We start from the raw sequence: 16,991 nt of genomic DNA, 5'->3' as shown, positions 1-16,991 counted from the left end.
AGTTTAGAAGCAGAAGCAGGAAGGAGTAATATAGAGGATAACAAGGTCAAGTGAAGATTTTTTTAAGCATTAGTAAATCTAATGGTGGGAGAAGAATCAATAGATCCGAGGGAGTAGGAATGATCACCTGAGCAAACTTTTTTTTTTTAATTCTTACCTTCTTTCTTAGAATCCACATTGGTTCTAAGGCAGGAGATCTGTAAGGGTTAGGCAGTTGAAGTTAAATGACTTGCCCAGAGTTAAATAAATAGGAAGTATCCGAAGTCACATTTGAACTCAGGATCTCCCATCTCCAGGCCTGACTATTGATTCACCTAGCTGCTGAGACTTAGGCAAACTCTTTTTTTCCCCTAGGTAATACATATATTATCACTCAAGTTCTATTTCGGTATTATTTATTTTTGGAATAGAGTGATCTTTTAAAACCAAAACTCCAAATCATATACCCATATAAACACTTGATAAATCATATGTTTTCTTCTGGATTTCTACTCCCACAGTTCTCTCTCTCAATGTGGATAGCATTCTTTCTCATAAGTTCTCAGAATTGTCCTTGATCATTGTATTAATAGCAAAGTCTATTACATTTGATTGTTCCACAATATTTCAGTTACTGTGTACAATGTTCTCCTGGTTCTGCTTATTTCACTCCAAATCAGTTCATGGAGGTCTTTCCAGTTCTTACAAAAATCAAACAGTTCATCATTCCTTATAGCACAATAGTATTCCATCACCATCATATTTGTTTAATAATTCCCCAATTGAGGTATATCCCCTCATTTTCCAATTTTTTGCTACCACAAAAAGCAGAGCTATAAATATTTTTGTACAAATAGGTCCTTGCCCAATTTTTTTCATCTCTTTGGGATATAAACCCTATAGTGGTATGGCTGGATCAAAGGGAATGTATTCTTTTAAAGCCCTTTGGGCAAGATTCCAAATTGCCCTCCAAAATGGTTGGATAAATTCACAACTGTACCAGCAATGAATTAGTGTCCCAACTTTTTAGGCAAACTCTTCAAGGAAATAGGAGCATATACATTTAGAGACAAGTAAAACATTGGCCTTGGCAATCAGAAGGGTATGGATGAAGGCAGAGGTAAAAAAGCTTTGATATATTGAGTAGTTGAGTAGAGGGAGTTCTTGGCCATATCTTCTAGAACTCTTTCTAGTTCTAGTGATTAATCAGAATAATTTTCTGTACTTTATTGACTTGAGAGGAGAGTACTGAACTGAACCTGGATTGGAGAAGGGATAGGTTGGGATGAGCACTGAGAAGCAGCTGGGAGGAAGAGATGATAGCACCAGAATCAGAAGGACTCAAGATTGGGCAGGACTGAATGAATGGAGATCATTTGGGGACCAATAGAATGAATAGTTTATTGTGTGTATGTGGGGCTTATTAAACAAAATATAATAGGGGTGGGGCAACTAGTGTTGCTCAGTGGATAGAAAGCCTGGTCTGGAGATGGGAGGCCCTGGGTTCAAATCTAACTTCAGATACTTCCTAGATATGTGACTGAGCAAGTCACTTCACTCCATTTACCTAGTTCTTACCACTCTTCTACCTTGGAATCAATAATAATAAGACTTTTAAAAAAGGAAGATGTGATAGGGGTTGGAGATGGGAAGATTATGAAGGTCTTTGGGGAAAAGGAAAGAAAGGGAATTAAGTAAGGATCATGTTGAAGTTCCTCCTGAAAGGTTTTTTTTTTAAACCCCTACCTTCCGTCTTAGAGTCAATACTGTGTATTGGCTCCAAGGCAGAAGAATGGTAAGGGCTAGGCAATGGGGGTCAAGTGACTTGCCCAGGGTCACACAGCTGGGAAGTGTCTGAGGCAAGATTTGAACCTAGGACCTCCCATCTCTAGGCCTGGCTCTCAATCCACTGAGTCACTCAGCTGCCCCCAAGGTTTTTTTTTGCTTTTGTTTTTTTTTTATTTCTAATAACCCTTACCTTCCGTCTTGGAATTAATACTGTATATTGGTTCCAAGGCAAAAGAGTGGTAAGGGTGACTTACCCAGGGTCACACAGCTGGGAAGTGTTTGTGGCCACATTTGAACCTAGGACCTCCACTCTCTAGGCCTGGCTCTCAACCCACTGAGTAACCGGCTGCCCCATGAAAGGTTTTTAACTTTCTTCATTTCTTTATGTCGTGGACCCCTTTTGTACTCCTCAGAATAATTTAAAATGCAAAAGACTCCAGAATAAATTATATTGAAATAGTTATCAATGTACAGAAAAAAAATACAAGGATTTCTTGAAATCTCCATGGATTTGAGAACCTCTGCTCCAGGTTCCATCCCAATTCTGGGCTCCACTCTCCTTCCTTGGGTACCTCCTGCCACAGCAAAATGATAGGGCTAGTGCAGAGCCACTGAGCTCACCAGTGGGATATGATGGCTGGGGCAGGGCCATAGGGGAGTAGGGGAATGGGAGTTGGGGAGAAGGAAGCAGAAGGGAGATGTGCAGGCACTGGAGCAGAGAACTACAGAGGCCCAGAAGTCAAGACCTGCCATAATGGTGAGAAGTCAGACGAGTCAATGAAAAGGGCCTGTCGGGCGGCCTGGGAGGGTCCGAATGGCATAGCGAGAGAGAGAGGCGGGACGTCGGACCAGGCTCCGCCCCCGCTTTGAGTACCCGCCCCTCAGCCTCCCCTCCCCCCACCCCTTTCCCAGGCCACAGCTGCTTCCGGAGTCGACTCCTCGGCTTGGGCCTCTAGTTGAGATCCAAACCCGTCCCGGGGACCCCGGAGGGGGCGCTGCGAGCCGGGTCAGGACGCCTGGGCCGCGCCCTCTGCCGCCTTTGCAAGCGGGTCTCACTCGCTGTCACCACACCAGTACCTCGCACACCAGACCGCATATCTCCTGACCTTGGCCGAAGCCCCGACTCCTCTGCTGACACAGGGATTGGCCTGCATAGATTCTGGGATATTGAGACCTCCCTAATCCGAAGCGTGCGGGGGAAACTTGAATCCAGAGAAGGAGAGTTTTCCAGAAGGGTGGACCACACCACTCCTTTTCTATTACCAGACCTCTCCTTCAGCACAAAAGCAGATTACAGAGCATACTCTCAGCGCACGGCAGATCCAGAGGAACCTGTGGATTCTTGCCCACTTTGAGGGGCCACATCTTCTGGGATTAACAGCACCCTGTGCAGTGGCATCTTGGGCTGTGGCATTGGTGAGTGAAACTTGGGGTGCCACGTTATAGGCCCACAATCCTAAACACAGCAGGAAGACTTTTGTGGGAGTGCAAGGCTCTGATATACCTCCTGGGCATTCTTGGAATCTTTGGGGGGCTTTAATGAATTTGGAGGCCTAGAGCGTCCCCAGTCTCTTCCCTAGAATTTCCAGTGACATTCTTGGGAGTGGAAAGTGCCCCCTCAGATCTTAAGAGAAGGAAACTGAGAATCTGAAAAACCAGAGAGTCTTTGCAGAATTACTAGGGCCACAAAACAGGAACTCCCTGAAGCTGGAACAGACCTGGCATCTGGGGAGCCTCTCTCGGCCTCCTAGGAGCCTGTGGGCCAGAGGAACACCTGGAGGAGATCCCAGAAATCTGGGGGATTCCCCTCGCCCATCACCCAAACTATGTTTCTTCGACATCTTGGTGGCTGGATGCCCCGTTTTTGGGGCCGCCGAAAAGACCCCCTGCCTGAGTCTGGCCCTGTAAGGGAGGATAGCTCTCCTGAGAACTCGGGGAGTGACTGGGACAGTGCCCCAGAGACCATGGGAGATAGGGGCCAGCTGAAGGCTGGGAACTCCAGGAAGCAAATGGATAGGGGGACCCCTCCTGACTGGAACAAAAACTCTTCCAACTATGGAGATACTGATCAACTGGAGGACAGAAGGGTTTCCCCCAAACTGAGCATGGATATACTTGGTTTTGATGAGTCCAGAAAACTAGAGGCTAGGGGAGTGATCCCCACCGTTGGCAGTAACCCCCCAAACTTAGAAGACTCTAAGGAACAAGGGGTGCCACTTGAATGGGAAACAAATCCCTTCAGCCCTGAGGCCCCAGTGGAGAAACTAAGGCATCACCGGAGGCTGCTGGGCTGGCTTCAGGGGGAAACAAAGAGAGGGTTGGGGGCCCACCCACAGTTCTTGGGAGGCTCTGAGGAGTGGCTCCAGATCTCCACCAACCTAACCCTGCACTTGTTGGAACTGCTGGCTTCAGCCCTGCTGGGGCTATGTTCCAAACCTCTGCGCCTGATTCTAGATGCCTTAGGTCTTAGGGGACCTTTGGGGCTTTGGCTGCATGGGCTTCTCTCTTTCCTTGTTACCCTCCATGGACTTCACTTGGCCCTTACCCTGCTCACCGCACACCCCTTCCATTTTGCCTGCCTCTTTGGCCTTCTCCAGGCCCTGGTACTGGCTGTCAGCCTCCGGGAGAGCACCCAGGTGTCTGGGGAGGAGGAGGATGAATACAATTGGGAGGGAGGGAAAAGAGGAGACCTTGAGAAGGAAGATGAGATTAAAGGAATAGGGGGAGGGCCTGTGAATTAGGTGTTGGGGCACTACTGTAGGGTTGAGGAACATAGGGACCTCAGGGAAAGGAGAGAGACCCTAGAGTGAAGTGGGCTATAGAGACCCCTCCCACCTGCAAGAGGGCTAAGACAGCTCAAAGTAGGAGTCACTCTCTAATTCACCAGCTATTTTCACTTTTTTCTTTAGTGTTACTCTTCTATCCCCCAATTAAAAAATAAAAGTAAAAAGGAACTCCCCCACCCCTTGTTAATTCCCCCAAAAGATAAGGTTGCTAGCCACAGGACAATCGTCCAGAACCGGGAGAGTGAGGGGAAAGCACAGGAATCTATTGGATACTAGGATCTGAGCCATAAATAGAGAAGGGAGAGTGGGTCAACTATAAAGCTGAATGATCAAAAAGGGTGTGGGTTGAGGAGAGATGTGCTTGGAACTGGAGATTCAGCTAGGATGTGAAAGAGAATCACAATGCTCAAGAAAACCCAGCAGAAAGCCTTGGGATGCCACTGCAGAGCTCTAGGGAAACACTTATGCCTACCTAAAAGTGTTTGGGGGCTTGATCACTTAGCAGTCACCGTTGCACTGATCTCCTAAAATATACCACTACAAAAGGGAAGTTATTAACACTGCTTCCAGTCTCCTTCCTATCGACGATGAAGCCAAAGTTGGGTGTCTGGGGACAGTGGATTATCTTTAGGGGGAAAAGGGCAAGGGGGCTGAAAGGGTGGGGAAGGAAAGTGAAACTGGTGCCTATAAGCTAGCCCCAGGAACAGACAAAGGTCAGAAAATCATCTTTATTCTTGAAAGGGAGCAAGAGGTCTCCAGCTCCCTACCCAGCCTTCCAAAGTGTCTGGATAGAAGAGTTGAGGGCACAGGTCAGTCACGGGACAACTCACAGGCCTCTGAAGGAAAAAAGAGCAAAAGTGGAGCAGAAGAGGGGGAGAAAAAGAACAATGGAGTAAAAAGAAAAATGAGGGAAATGTGGAGGGCTGTGCTCTCCACTCCCCCCTCAAAAAACCTCCTAGGGCCTTGGTCTCAGACAGGTTCACCTCCTATATCCACTGCGATCTCTGAAATGATCCCTTCTAGGAGGCCTACCTTGACCAACCCTCCACCACCCAATGGTCTTAGAATTCTCTTGGCCAATATCCTCTCCCTAAATCCCATAACTTTCCCTTGGAAGAACCTATCCTTTTGCGGATGATATCTCTGAGGTCTTGCTCTCTTCTCACCTAATTCCCTGGGTGTCTGCAGGAAGGCCTTTGAGTCCAAGCAAAAGGTCAGGGACCGAAATTCATTCACACATTCTTCAGGAGGGTTTGGAGATCGATCTGAGAGAGAGAGGTTGAATGATACTGATCCTACCACACTCCCACCCCCTTGCTCCCAGATCCCAGACCTCAAGAGATGACATCACAGAGCACCACTCCCCTCTGATGATGTCACCATGCTCTCTCTGGGGATGAATAAGTGTGGGAGAGTAGAGCTTCTATCACCTTTTAGAATTTCTACCTCCTCCTTTGCATGGACACTCACTATAGAGGAGGAAGCGCTGGTAACCTTGTCCTGTTTCTCTCAGCATGATCCCATCTGGGCAAAAGCTGGAGAAGAGTTCAGTCTTCATATCAGGGCGGCCTGTTGTGGAGTAGGGGGGCAAAGATTGGAGTGGGGGTGAATACGGGAAGAAATCTGGGTGGGGGAGGGGACTAGAGGACACAAAGGAAAGATCTGGATTATGGGTAACCAACCTTCAGTCTTGAGATCCGTGCTTCCCTCAGTCAGATGGTAAGTCCATTCTCGGGGTACACAGTGCCCATTTTTCCTAGGATGGTTAGATTAGGATGATGAAATGAGTGATTCTTCTCTCCACAGATATGCCCTTTTACCAATCCCCTCCCTACTAATCTAATTTATTCAGTAAATTTTGGTTGTCTGAGAGAAGACAACTGTGCAAAAAGATTTTGTCTCAATCAGAAATATTACCCAGGGAAGAATGTAGACTAGAGTCAGCTAACGGAGAGGTCAGGATGCTAGGTGGCTAATTAATCAGGACCCTTGATGGACCCCCAATTATACAATGGGAAAAGGTCATTGCATTTAGCAGCTGAGAATGGCCTGATTAGAAACCTAACTGTAGCTCAGACTTTGACTTGGGGAATGTCCTACTTGGAATATTAAATGGAAAGAAAAGGGGGGCAGCTCAGTGGCTCAGTGGATTGAGAGCCAGGCCTAGAGATGGGAAGTCCTAGGTTCAAATCTGGCCTCAGACACTTCCCAGCTGTGTGACCCTGGGCAAGTCACTTGACTCCCATTGCCTAGCCCTTACTACTCTTCTGTCTTAGAACCAAAACAGAAAGTAAAAAAAAAAATGGAAAGAAAAGGTACCTAACTGGTTCCTTTCCCCATAACTTACATTCGGATGGTGGCTCGTAGTTGGAGCTTTTGGGGAACGTGACTAGCAGCCATGTTGAAGAGAATGTTGTCCACTGGGACAAAGATCGCCAACTCCTCCTGGGTAGGAGCTGCACCAGCAATGAAGTACCATTGACCCAGGTAGGGTCCCGGGAACTGGATAAACAAGACCGGGGAGGAGAAGATGGAATCAATCACAAACTCAAACTCAAGCAGCAATTACTGTTCCCTCACCCTGATCTCTCAATGATTCTAGAACTATGGGTGATCCTTCATTTCACTTTTCCCAGGTCATTCCTCTCCCTTTCAAGGCTTTTTCTTTCAGCTGTCAAATTTTTGGGGCTTACTATTCTAATGGTCTCAGTACTCTTTTTTTCTAATTTCTTCCCTTGTTATCACTATCCCTTTATCATCTTGTACTATATCCCCCAGGTTCTCCACTTTAAATCCCTTAAAATCTTCTGCAGTCCCTCAAGGCCCTGCTTAATTCCCTCCTGTTGTATTTCCTTTCCCTTCCCACCTCCCCTCCCCTCTGCCCTCATACCTCTTTTCCATTTACTCCCAGAGGATTTAATTGATCAGGCTTAGAACACAGGTAAATGGAGTCATAGAGAATCCCGTAGAAATAAAGGAAAGCTGCCCAAATTTGGTGGAACATCCTCAAAGACATGTAAAGGTGGCAGCTGTCTGAAACCACTCTCCTCTGAGAGTTCTGTCCACTGTAGCTTCTGGCCCCCTTTCCTCAACCCTTGACCCCCTGTACCTGCTAATGAGTAACTCTAGTCTTGTTTTTCCAGGCCAATTCTGAATTGTTGACAGTGTTCTGGGCTGTCTTCCCCCTCCTCACATTATATACCTGCCAACACCACTTCTAACTAGATGATTGTGCCCTCCATTCATTCATTCGATACTAGTATTTATTGTATACCTGTATATGATACCAAGTCTAGTGAGGGATAGAGAATAGAGATAGAAGCCCTGTCCTCAGATTGCTTATTAATCCAAGTAAGAAGACAAACTAGCAAAACCACTACATTAAGAAATTTTATTAAGTGCCTCTAACATACATAAGAACATTGTCTTGAGGACAGATAGAGAAATTATATTAGATTTCAAAGGGAGCTAAAAAGTCAACTAGTTTAATCTGCATTTTTGACAAATAAGCAAACAAGTCCTGAGAAAGAGTGGTTTATCTACTGAGAATGCCTAATTAGAATTTGAAATTAATACAAGTCTTCTGACTTCCAAGTCCAGTGCTCTTTCCATTAAATCAAACTACTTTCTGTCATTTACATCATTGAGCTTACAATCAGTCTTGTGCACAAAACACACATGAGTAACAAACATAGGAGAGATGCAAACAAACAAAATTCACCTCAATACAAAAATGGGATTAAAGAAAGGATTGATTGGGGGAAGAGGAGCAGACAGAGAAGGTTACCTGAAGGAAGTATTACTTGAAGGTGGCATTACAGGATGAATAGGACCATGAGGTGAGAAAGTTTGTGGAGCAAATAATTCTGTTTTGTATTAGTTTTAAATGTTTAAAAACACATGCATAAAAGAGTTAAACAACAGTGGGAAATAAGGATTTAGATAAATTATAGGACAAGAAATCATTACCCAAATTACAGATTCTAAAAGTTGTGCAACCTTGCTCAAGAAGGAACATATATACTCTGCCACCCTTCCCTATACACAGGGGTCATATATTTATGCCTTAAAAAGAATCTATTCTCCTGCATACTTTACTACTGATCATATAGTCTTTGCTTAAATAACTCCAGTAAGGGGATCTTGCCACCTTAAGAGGTGTAGTAGCCCTTTCCATTTCAGGAGAGATCTAATTGTTAGGAAGAAATCCAGTATATCCAAGTTCTGCCAGCTGTAACCAAACTGAAATGGTTATAATTACTTTAACAGAGGAAAACTCTTCAGATTCTTGAAAACAGTTTTCATATCCTTTCCTTAAGTCTTCATTTGCCAGCTAACAAATCTGCTATTCCTTCAACCAGTATGTGAGAGTGTGTGTGTATTTATATGTATGAAGGGTAGTTAGGTTGCAAAGTGGATAGAGCATTGGACCTGGAGTCAGGAAGACCTGAGTTCAAATCCATCCTCAGATAAATACTAGGCTATGTGACCCTGAGCAAGTCACTTCACCTTGCTTGCCTTGGTTTCCTCATCTGTAAAATAGATGTTGAAGGAACGGCAAATTACTTCATTAACTTTGCCAAGAAAACCCCAAATAGGTTTCCAATAGTCAGACTATATATATAATAATATATGTGAATAAAATTCTTCCAAGTCCCTCCCTATCCTGGTTGCTCTCCCTTGGATGCCCTCCAGTTTTTCATTGTCTTTTCTAAAATGTAGTACCTTTAAGTGAACACAATACTCCAAATGTGGTGTGATTAGGGCTGGGCATCACAAAACTATTTTCTGCATTGTGGACATGTCTATCAATCCAGGAATAATAAATCATAAGGGGTGAAAAAAAGGAGGCTTGAGCTAGGGTGTGAATTGGTTGGATTTAAGTAGACAATGAAACGGCACTGGGTAAATCAATTTTTGTCTTTAGCATATTTTAGTCCCAATGTTGGAAAAATCATCTTGACAATGAAAGTTATCTAAAAGCAGACCGGACTGTTAAAAATAGTAGTTACTTCTCATCCAGATCTTCAAGTAGAACCTTAATGACCATTTGGGAATTTCTTGGGGAGTTGCTTTTGTTGAGGTATGAGTTCTGGAATAAGGATCTCTTAAATCCCTTACCATTCTGAAATTGTGACTCTCCAGGGTTTGGGAGGCCTAACCACCTAGACCTACGTAGCTCTTTTGTCACATTTTTAGCATGGTACAACCTTCCCCGGGCCCCTCTCTCTGGAGTTGTGGTTTTTCCGGCTGCCAATTAACACCATCCATTTCCCCTCCCCCACTAGACTAATCAATAGTAACAAAATGGCAGCAACCTCCGCCCTCAAAAAATATGGTGACATCTTTTCCTCTTCTCTGCCCCCTCAATTTAAAGTTGACAGATAGCAAAATATAGCTTTACTATCCTCGTGACACTTAAGCGGAAAAAAAATGGCGGACCCGACCACGTAACCATCCCGGCCTGAAAAACTCGTTGCCCAAAAGAAATATGGCCGCTAGCCCGTACCTCTTGAATCAACATGGCGGGGAGCGCCGGCTTTCACTGACCCATACCACCTAATTAGAGGGTAGCTAAGGAAGGTAAATGCGATTTTAGGTATCTAAAACATTGCCGTCCGAAAGACAGTGCCAATCACGAATTTCCTTACATATTAGAAGTATGCCAAAGGCACACATGATCAGCGCACTAGAGAACAGCTCTTTCGACAGGAAGGCGGAAAGCTCCAGAGGGAAAATTACTTTCAGGCATTTGCTGTAGTCATCCGCAAACGCGACCTCCCCACCCTCCTCGCGCTATGGCGCAGGCGCGTACTGTAGGCTGGTGAACCCAATCAGTGGGGCGGGTCCTCAATCATGTACGCAGGCGCACTGTGGTGTGCGCAAGCGCAGTAAGGTCCCCCGGGAGGCGGCGGCGGTAGCTCCTCTGGGTGCTCGGCTCCCTCCCACCTAGGCCGAGCCCCGACTCGTTTCCTCCTAGGGGCTCCCCGGCGCCCGGGGCTGCCCCTTTCCTCGTCGTACCCCACAGAAGGAAATCTTGGGGATTGGGGGAACCGGAAGGGCCATCTCGCGACCCCCCAGTTTCTATCGGGGAACAGGAAGTGTTCGTCGGCGGAAACTTGGGGGAAGAACCGGAAGTGGCGTTGCCGCCGGGAGGCCGGGGGCGGAGCCGCGGGGCAGGTGTGTATGTGTGTATGTGTGTGTATGTGAACCAGTTAGTGTGTATGTATGTGTACATATATGTACGTATTGTGTGTTTGTGTTTGTGCGTAGTTCTTGCCGTGCCACCGAGGGGAGGGGGGGTGACATTTAGCTAGACCAGGGGTCGCCTTTTTCCTTTCGTCATTGTCCCGATCCCCCATCTGTCGCGACAGAAGCAGACTCGAGGGCTGCCTATCGCGGTGGGCGTGGCATGGTGCGCAAATGTGGCTAATGCTTCTCTGATCCCTTCTCACCTTGACCGCAGGGACTTCTCCCGACCTCATCCAGGCCTTTACCCTGCGCGCGACGCACCGCTCCCCATCCCCCCTTCGCATCCATGTCAATATTTGGGTCATGATTCCTGTCCTGTTAAATTCTTCCTCGATGTCATGATAGACTTTATTTCAAATCCTCTTCCTTTTCTGAGTTCTTGCTCTTGTTTTTTCCCCCTTCCCCTTACTTAGGGTTAGAAGCAGGACGTGTGTATGCAGAAAAGCTTGGAAGGGGTGGGGGAGTGTGGTTAGAGGGACTTGGACTCCTTGAGAAGCTATGGGAGAGTTTGGATCATCTCTTGGGATGTAGGAACCTAATTAGCTCTGACTATATGAAAATTGCTTAGTCTTCCTTTCTTTAGCTTGTTGGTCATGGAACCCAGTGACAGTAGCAGCACTGCTATGGAGGAGCCAGCCAGTTTGGAGGTACTGGTGAAGACCTTGGACTCCCAGACTCGAACCTTCACTGTGGGGGCTGAGGTGAGAGCTAAGGGATTAGAGTTTCTGGGAGGTTCTTCTGTAAATGGTTTTCCCTTAACAACTCTCTCTAATCCCGGGGCAACGATCCTCAGATTCTCTTATCTCCTTTTTATCTATACTATTCATATGGAACATCATTTGGTGGATTTTAGAACTGGGAAGTAGTTTAGAGGCCATCTAATTTTCTTCATTTTGTAGATAAAGAAGCATTAAATCTTCTGGTTATTATTTGGGTCATAAGGAGATTCATTTCCTCCCTCTATTGTATATACACATATACTCTTAGAAGAATTCTAAAGGCAAAAGGAGTTTTATTTCCTATCCTTGAGGAAATTCCAACCTTAATGAGAAAAGATAGGGAATCTGTCCTTTGAGAGAGAGGGAGGGAATGCACACAGTCAGAAACCACTAGTAGACTTGAAAAAGTATGAAGGGTAATTAGAGATATCTTTTCTCCTAACATTGCTAGCTTATCATAGTTTGACTCTCAAGGGCAAGGCCAACAAAACACAAGGCCTTCTAAGTCCCACTAAGCTGGAAAGGCTTTTGATCCAACAGTGTTCTAAGTATCTTGGCATCTGGGAAATACTCTACTCAAAAGAGGTTAGTTATCAGAGGATTGTCCTACAGACAACAAATTTTTTTGTTACAATTGTTTAGTAGTATGATTGAAATATTAGAATAGTTCTGATTGAATATATCGGTGAAATTAAAGAACATACAAGTAGAATTGTTTGGAGAATATTCCCAACATTTGAACTCTCATGGAGGAAAAACCACAAGTTTTACTTCAAATCATCCCCTATGATAGGGACAAAATACTGGGATGGGATGCATCAGACATATAGCCTAGTTGGTTAGTATAGTAGAAATAGTTGTACTCTTGGAGTCAGGAAAGATGTGGGTTTGATTCCTGGCACTAGTACTAGCTAAATGACCTTGGACAATATCACTTAACAAATCTCTAAATCTAGATTTCTTTATGGATGAAATAGAGATGAACTTTTAATATCTTTATTATATGTTGTTTGCTTTTGCAAAACCATAAAATTCTATGTAAATGTTTATTGTTAACTATTACTGTGAACCTCACGTAATTACAGCAATGTAAGAAAGAACATATATATACACATACATTTATGCATGTACATTTAGGTGTGTATTATTGATATACAAAAAGTCCATTTCTTTTTACATGTATGAGTCTCACTAATCTAGTCTGATAAACAATGTAATCAGAGACCCTGTGCCTGAGTGTCTTTTTCCTCACAAAATGTTCTCTCATTAGTCCTATATACCTGTGGTGGTATGGACCTCCCTACCTGTAACTCCAGACATAGAAACAAAGAAAAGGGAGAGAGTGGAGAGCTTGATGGGAAATTTTTGTTCTTATTTCTTAATTCTCTCCTAGGCCTACCATCAAATTTCCATGAAGGATTTCCATTACTATGATTTCACATGTTTAATTGGTATTATAGTGATTTCCTTCCAAATAGATGTGGGAGAGAAAGAATTTGGAACTCAAAATTTAGAAAGAAAATGCTAAAAATAAATAATAAATTAAAAACTTTTTTAAAAATTTGACATTTTCTATCAAAATTTTCCCAGCACAGAACTTTGCGGTGGGTACTTCACAAATGTATGAAAATGAGCAGTGATTTTTATAACTTTTATGTTACTCAGCCCCTCACATTGCCTGATGTTCCCCATTAGATATTCCTTGACCTTTTTTCCTGTTCTTCATCTCTGCAGATGACAGTGAAGGAATTTAAAGAGCATATTGCTGCCTCTGTCAGCATCCCTTCTGAGAAACAGCGACTCATATATCAGGGTCGAGTTTTGCAGGATGAGAAGAAGCTACAGGAATATAGTAAGGGATTATACTGGGCTTTAGGTGAAGGAGTATTTGCTTGGTAGAGGGCAGGGGTGAGGCAGTTAGCTGACTCTTCTCCCTCACTCCTCTTTTCTCTTTGATTCTATACTACAGATGTTGGGGGAAAGGTGATACACCTGGTGGAGCGGGCCCCTCCACAGACCCAGCCTCCATCTTCTGGGGTTGCCTCGGGGGCAGGATCTCCCTCAGCCACCCATGGTGGGGGCCCCCCAACTGGTCCTCGAGGTCCTGGAGCACCTGTCCATGATCGGAATGCTAACAGTTATGTCATGGTTGGGACCTTCAATCTCCCTGTAAGCTGGAGTGCAAAGCTGTGTCTTTGGTGGGAGGGTTGATGGAAGTGGCTGGGTGGGAAAAATTGGAAGGCCAGATACCTAGGTCTTTGGGTTGGAAGGCGGGGATCTGGAAGGCCTGATAACCTGTCTCTTTCTTGGGTAGTGAGGCTGGAGGGAGAGAGTTGGGGGTGGGGGCATGGATACCTGAGTTCTAGAGCTCAGTTGTCACAGCATCCTCTCTCCCCCCTCCCTGCCCCTTACCTCCCCTCCCCCCCTCCCCCCAGAGCGACGGCTCTGCTGTGGATGTTCATATAAACATGGAACAGGCGCCAATCCAGGTATCCAGGGGCTGGGAACATCAGGGCAGGGTATTTGGGAGGGAATGAACTTGAGATGGGGATTTGTACACAATGTACAGCGTGTACAGTGGAATTATCTACTCCGTGCAGAGACTACATCTATTGTGTCCTGGGTGCCACATTTTAGGAAGGACGGTTGATAAGTTGGAGAGCATCCAGAGAAGGGCAACCAAGGATGGTGAAGGGCTTCAAGATCATGCCATACATATGAGGATTGGTTGAAAGAATTGGGGATGGCTAACCTAGGGAAGAGAAGATATAGGGAGAATATTGTTGTCTTCGAATATTTGAAGGGCTTGTCATTTGGAAAAGGGATGAAACTTTCTGCTCCAGAGAGCAGAACTAGAAGCAATGGGTTGAAGTTGTGAAGAGGCAGATTTAGACTTGTTATAAAGAAAAACTAACCAACAATTAGATTACAATCAAAATGTGGAATGGGCTGCCTCGGAAGGCAGTGGGTTCCCCTCACTGCAGGTCTTGAGGAAAGACTGGATGACCAGTTGCTGGGTATGTTGTAGAATGAATTCTTTTTCAGGTATGGGTTGGACTATCTGGCCTCTGAGGTTCATTCCAACTACAGATTCTGTGAGAAGGCAGAGGCCGGATTGGGTAGGATTATGGGTCTAATGTCTTCAACAATTTTTGACCATTTGCTTTTCTGTCCTTGATTTTTTATTTCCAGAGTGAGCCTCGTGTTCGACTGGTTATGGCCCAGCATATGCTGAGAGACATACAGGCTGTTCTATCTCGTTTGGAGGTATGTGGGGGAGAGGCTGGTGCACATTTATTCTTGGGCTGCTTTTCAGGATTTGACTCATGTTGTGGTCATGTTACATTTCTGTGACTCCACCTTTGTTCCCATTTCAGTTTTCTTTATTCTGAGATTTTGGGAAAGGACAAGGATTTGGAGAAGTCATCTTATTCATACTCTCCCTGGGTCTCTGAGTCTAGGAAACTATTTACCTGGCTTCTTTCTCACAAAGAAGAACTGTTACTGTCTTTAAAGCCTTTTCTCCTGCAAGTGGGAAAATGTCCCACAGTTGTTTTTAAGGTTCTTCATTCCAGTGTTTGGGCTCACCTGAGTTGCTCTTATAGAAGCATTTGACAGTTAATTATCTTGGGTTCTGTCCTCATTGGGGTTGGGAAATAGGTCTTTCTGTTCTCTTATTTGCTTTTTTTGCAAATAATATGTTCAGAGAACTTACATATTGAGATTTAGTCTTTTGCATTTTGATTTGTATAGCCTTCCACTTTTGTCTCAGTCTCCCCTCAGTAACCTTCATTCTTTCTTAACTTTTAGGGCCGAGCCAATGGAGGGCAGCATCAACAGCAACAGCCACCACCACCTTCTACTTTGGAAGCATCATCCTTAAGCTCAGAGGCTCCTGAACCATCAGAGGGTGAAGCTCCCTCACGAGAGCCCATGGAAGCAGGAGACCCAGAGGAAAGCACCCAGCCCCGTAGCCCTGAGTCCTCTCCTCCTGGTCCAACCCCAGCTCCCAAGTGAGTGATTCTGAATGATGAGGGAGAAGTAAGGATAGAGGATAGGTGGGTGAGTTGTATGCAAAGCATTGTTGGGAAGGGGAGATTGCCTAGGGGCTGGATTTTGCGTATTGAGTATCAAGGGAAGTAGATGAAGATTCTATTTTGGTAGGCTAGGTATAAATAGAGGTGTATAATTATAAGCCTAAGAAATGGGGTTATTTCCTAGCCCTGTGGAAGTGCTGGCTTCTTTGAGATAGGAGAATTCCAAAGTTACTCTTATCCCAATCAAGTCTTGTCTTCCCTTTCTCTTCTTCCCTTCCATTGTTGGCCAGACGGGCAAGTTCTGCCTCTGCTTCTGTGAGAGAAATAATATGCCCTAGAGTAGAGGAATGGGAGAGGGAGAGAAAGGACATGCATAGTGGGGCCTAGGAGGGAGACCTATGAAACCCTTAATGAATGCCTGTTATCTCCCATAGCCATCCATCCCCTTTGGAGTATGTTGAAGTACTTCAGGAGCTACAGCGGGTAGAGAGCCGACTCCAGCCCTTTCTGCAGCGTTACCATGAAATACTGGGATCTGCTGCCACCACAGACTACAACAATAATGTGAGGATTTTTTTCCATTTCCCCTTTCTCATCTTTTAGCTTAAAGATAGAACTGATTTTGAAATCTGCCAGTCTACCCAAGGTAGACATACTGTCCATTTAATGTTTCCCCTTCACCATGGTATGGAATTAGAACTCTCTGCATGACATTGGGATAGTCCAAATAAATAATAATCATCTTGAACCTGCATACAGTAGAATACTCTGAACAATTCTTTCCTCTGTTCTCTATTTCCCTACCCTAATAGTTGGTAGAGGTGTACTCAGCTTTAAGCAAATATTAAATGAAATTTGAATATAAAAACATGGATTTGAAAAATAGATAACTGGCTAATGATTTGCTTTACAAAAAGAATCACCTTATAGGTTCCTTCCCAATAAATAGCTCCTTTACAGAAATTAAATGTGTTGAAATTCAGTTTATAAATAATGTCTGAACATAGCTTTTTAATAACTAAAGGTTGTTAAAATACCTCTCTGCTTTTCTCTTTTCCCCTTCCCATTACATGGAATTGTCCTTCTCTTTATTGCTTATAAAAATATTTAATTTGAAATTTAAAGTTCAGTATCAATGTCTTAACAACAGCTAGCTAGCTACTTTAATCTCCTCCCCCTCCCCCCCTTTACTTTCTGCCTTATCAGTTCTAAGATAGAGGAGAGGCAAGGGCTAGGCAACTGGGTTTAAGTGATTTGCCCAGAGTCACAATCTAGGAAGACTCTGAGATCAGATTTGAACCTAAGACCTCCCAGCTCCTGGTCTGGTGCTCTTTATTTGTTCTGTTACCTAGCTGCCCCTATTTTGAATTAATTTCAGTGCTTAATATATCATAATATTTTTTGTTTTCTTTTAAAGTCACCATTGGGAT

The 16,991-nt window shown here is 44.5% G+C and overlaps 3 protein-coding genes across 10 annotated transcripts in view; 2 read left to right on the top strand and 1 right to left on the bottom strand.

The window, feature by feature from the left end:
• Positions 1-2,223: 2,223 nt before the first annotated feature.
• C2H6orf47 (chromosome 2 C6orf47 homolog) lies at positions 2,224-5,111 on the top strand. Its single transcript, XM_007483537.2, has one exon. The coding sequence runs from the start codon at positions 3,594-3,596 to the stop codon at positions 4,506-4,508; it is 915 nt and encodes a 304-aa protein (XP_007483599.1). The 5' UTR covers positions 2,224-3,593; the 3' UTR covers positions 4,509-5,111.
• A 156-nt stretch (positions 5,112-5,267) lies between these two features.
• APOM (apolipoprotein M) lies at positions 5,268-10,348 on the bottom strand. 2 transcript variants are annotated; one of them, XM_007483538.3, is made up of 6 exons: positions 10,063-10,348; positions 6,901-7,055; positions 6,236-6,309; positions 6,024-6,122; positions 5,720-5,818; positions 5,268-5,389 (listed from the first exon to the last, which is right to left on the bottom strand). In XM_007483538.3, exons 1-6 carry the CDS (start codon positions 10,075-10,077, stop codon positions 5,364-5,366), a joined length of 468 nt encoding a protein of 155 aa, XP_007483600.1. In that variant the 5' UTR covers positions 10,078-10,348; the 3' UTR covers positions 5,268-5,363. The 2 variants fall into 2 exon arrangements, with proteins under 2 accessions (XP_007483600.1, XP_001376080.2); XM_001376043.4 differs by lacking the exon at positions 10,063-10,348 and adding an exon at positions 7,444-7,640.
• BAG6 (BAG cochaperone 6) overlaps positions 6,156-16,991 on the top strand; it is an 18,521-nt gene continuing 7,685 nt past the window's right edge. Inside the window, exons 1-8 of one of the 7 annotated variants that reach the window (XM_056817884.1) lie at positions 6,156-6,272; positions 11,389-11,506; positions 13,259-13,376; positions 13,494-13,693; positions 13,960-14,013; positions 14,717-14,791; positions 15,335-15,537; positions 15,996-16,125. In XM_056817884.1, coding sequence (XP_056673862.1) covers positions 6,223-6,272; positions 11,389-11,506; positions 13,259-13,376; positions 13,494-13,693; positions 13,960-14,013; positions 14,717-14,791; positions 15,335-15,537; positions 15,996-16,125 — 948 coding nt within the window. In that variant the 5' untranslated portion in view covers positions 6,156-6,222. Of the gene's footprint in view, positions 6,273-10,418; positions 10,734-10,817; positions 10,969-11,373; positions 11,507-13,258; positions 13,377-13,493; positions 13,694-13,959; positions 14,014-14,716; positions 14,792-15,334; positions 15,538-15,995; positions 16,126-16,991 lie in introns of those variants that run through there. The other 6 variants (XM_016430950.2, XM_016430951.2, XM_016430954.2 and 3 more) reach the window with 6 other exon arrangements.

Source organism: Monodelphis domestica, chromosome 2, assembly GCF_027887165.1.
Source record: "Monodelphis domestica isolate mMonDom1 chromosome 2, mMonDom1.pri, whole genome shotgun sequence".
Taxonomy (NCBI): domain Eukaryota; kingdom Metazoa; phylum Chordata; class Mammalia; order Didelphimorphia; family Didelphidae; genus Monodelphis; species Monodelphis domestica.
Note: the sequence above shows the minus strand (reverse complement) of the source record. Positions and strands in the feature narration are given on the sequence as shown.

What these genes read in the sequence shown, in the direction of transcription:
- APOM (XM_001376043.4), bottom strand. Translation starts at nt 7,569, where the DNA reads ATGTCTTTGAGGATGTTCCACCAAATTTGGGCAGCTTTCCTTTATTTC. An exon ending in TGGGAGTAAATGGAAAAGAG is followed by an intron (nt 7,056 to 7,443) that starts GTATGAGGGCAG and finishes TTGTTTATCCAG; the next exon opens with TTCCCGGGACCCTACCTGGG. An exon ending in CACGGATCTCAAGACTGAAG is followed by an intron (nt 6,123 to 6,235) that starts GTTGGTTACCCA and finishes ACTCCACAACAG; the next exon opens with GCCGCCCTGATATGAAGACT.
- C2H6orf47 (XM_007483537.2), top strand. Translation starts at nt 3,594, where the DNA reads ATGTTTCTTCGACATCTTGGTGGCTGGATGCCCCGTTTTTGGGGCCGC.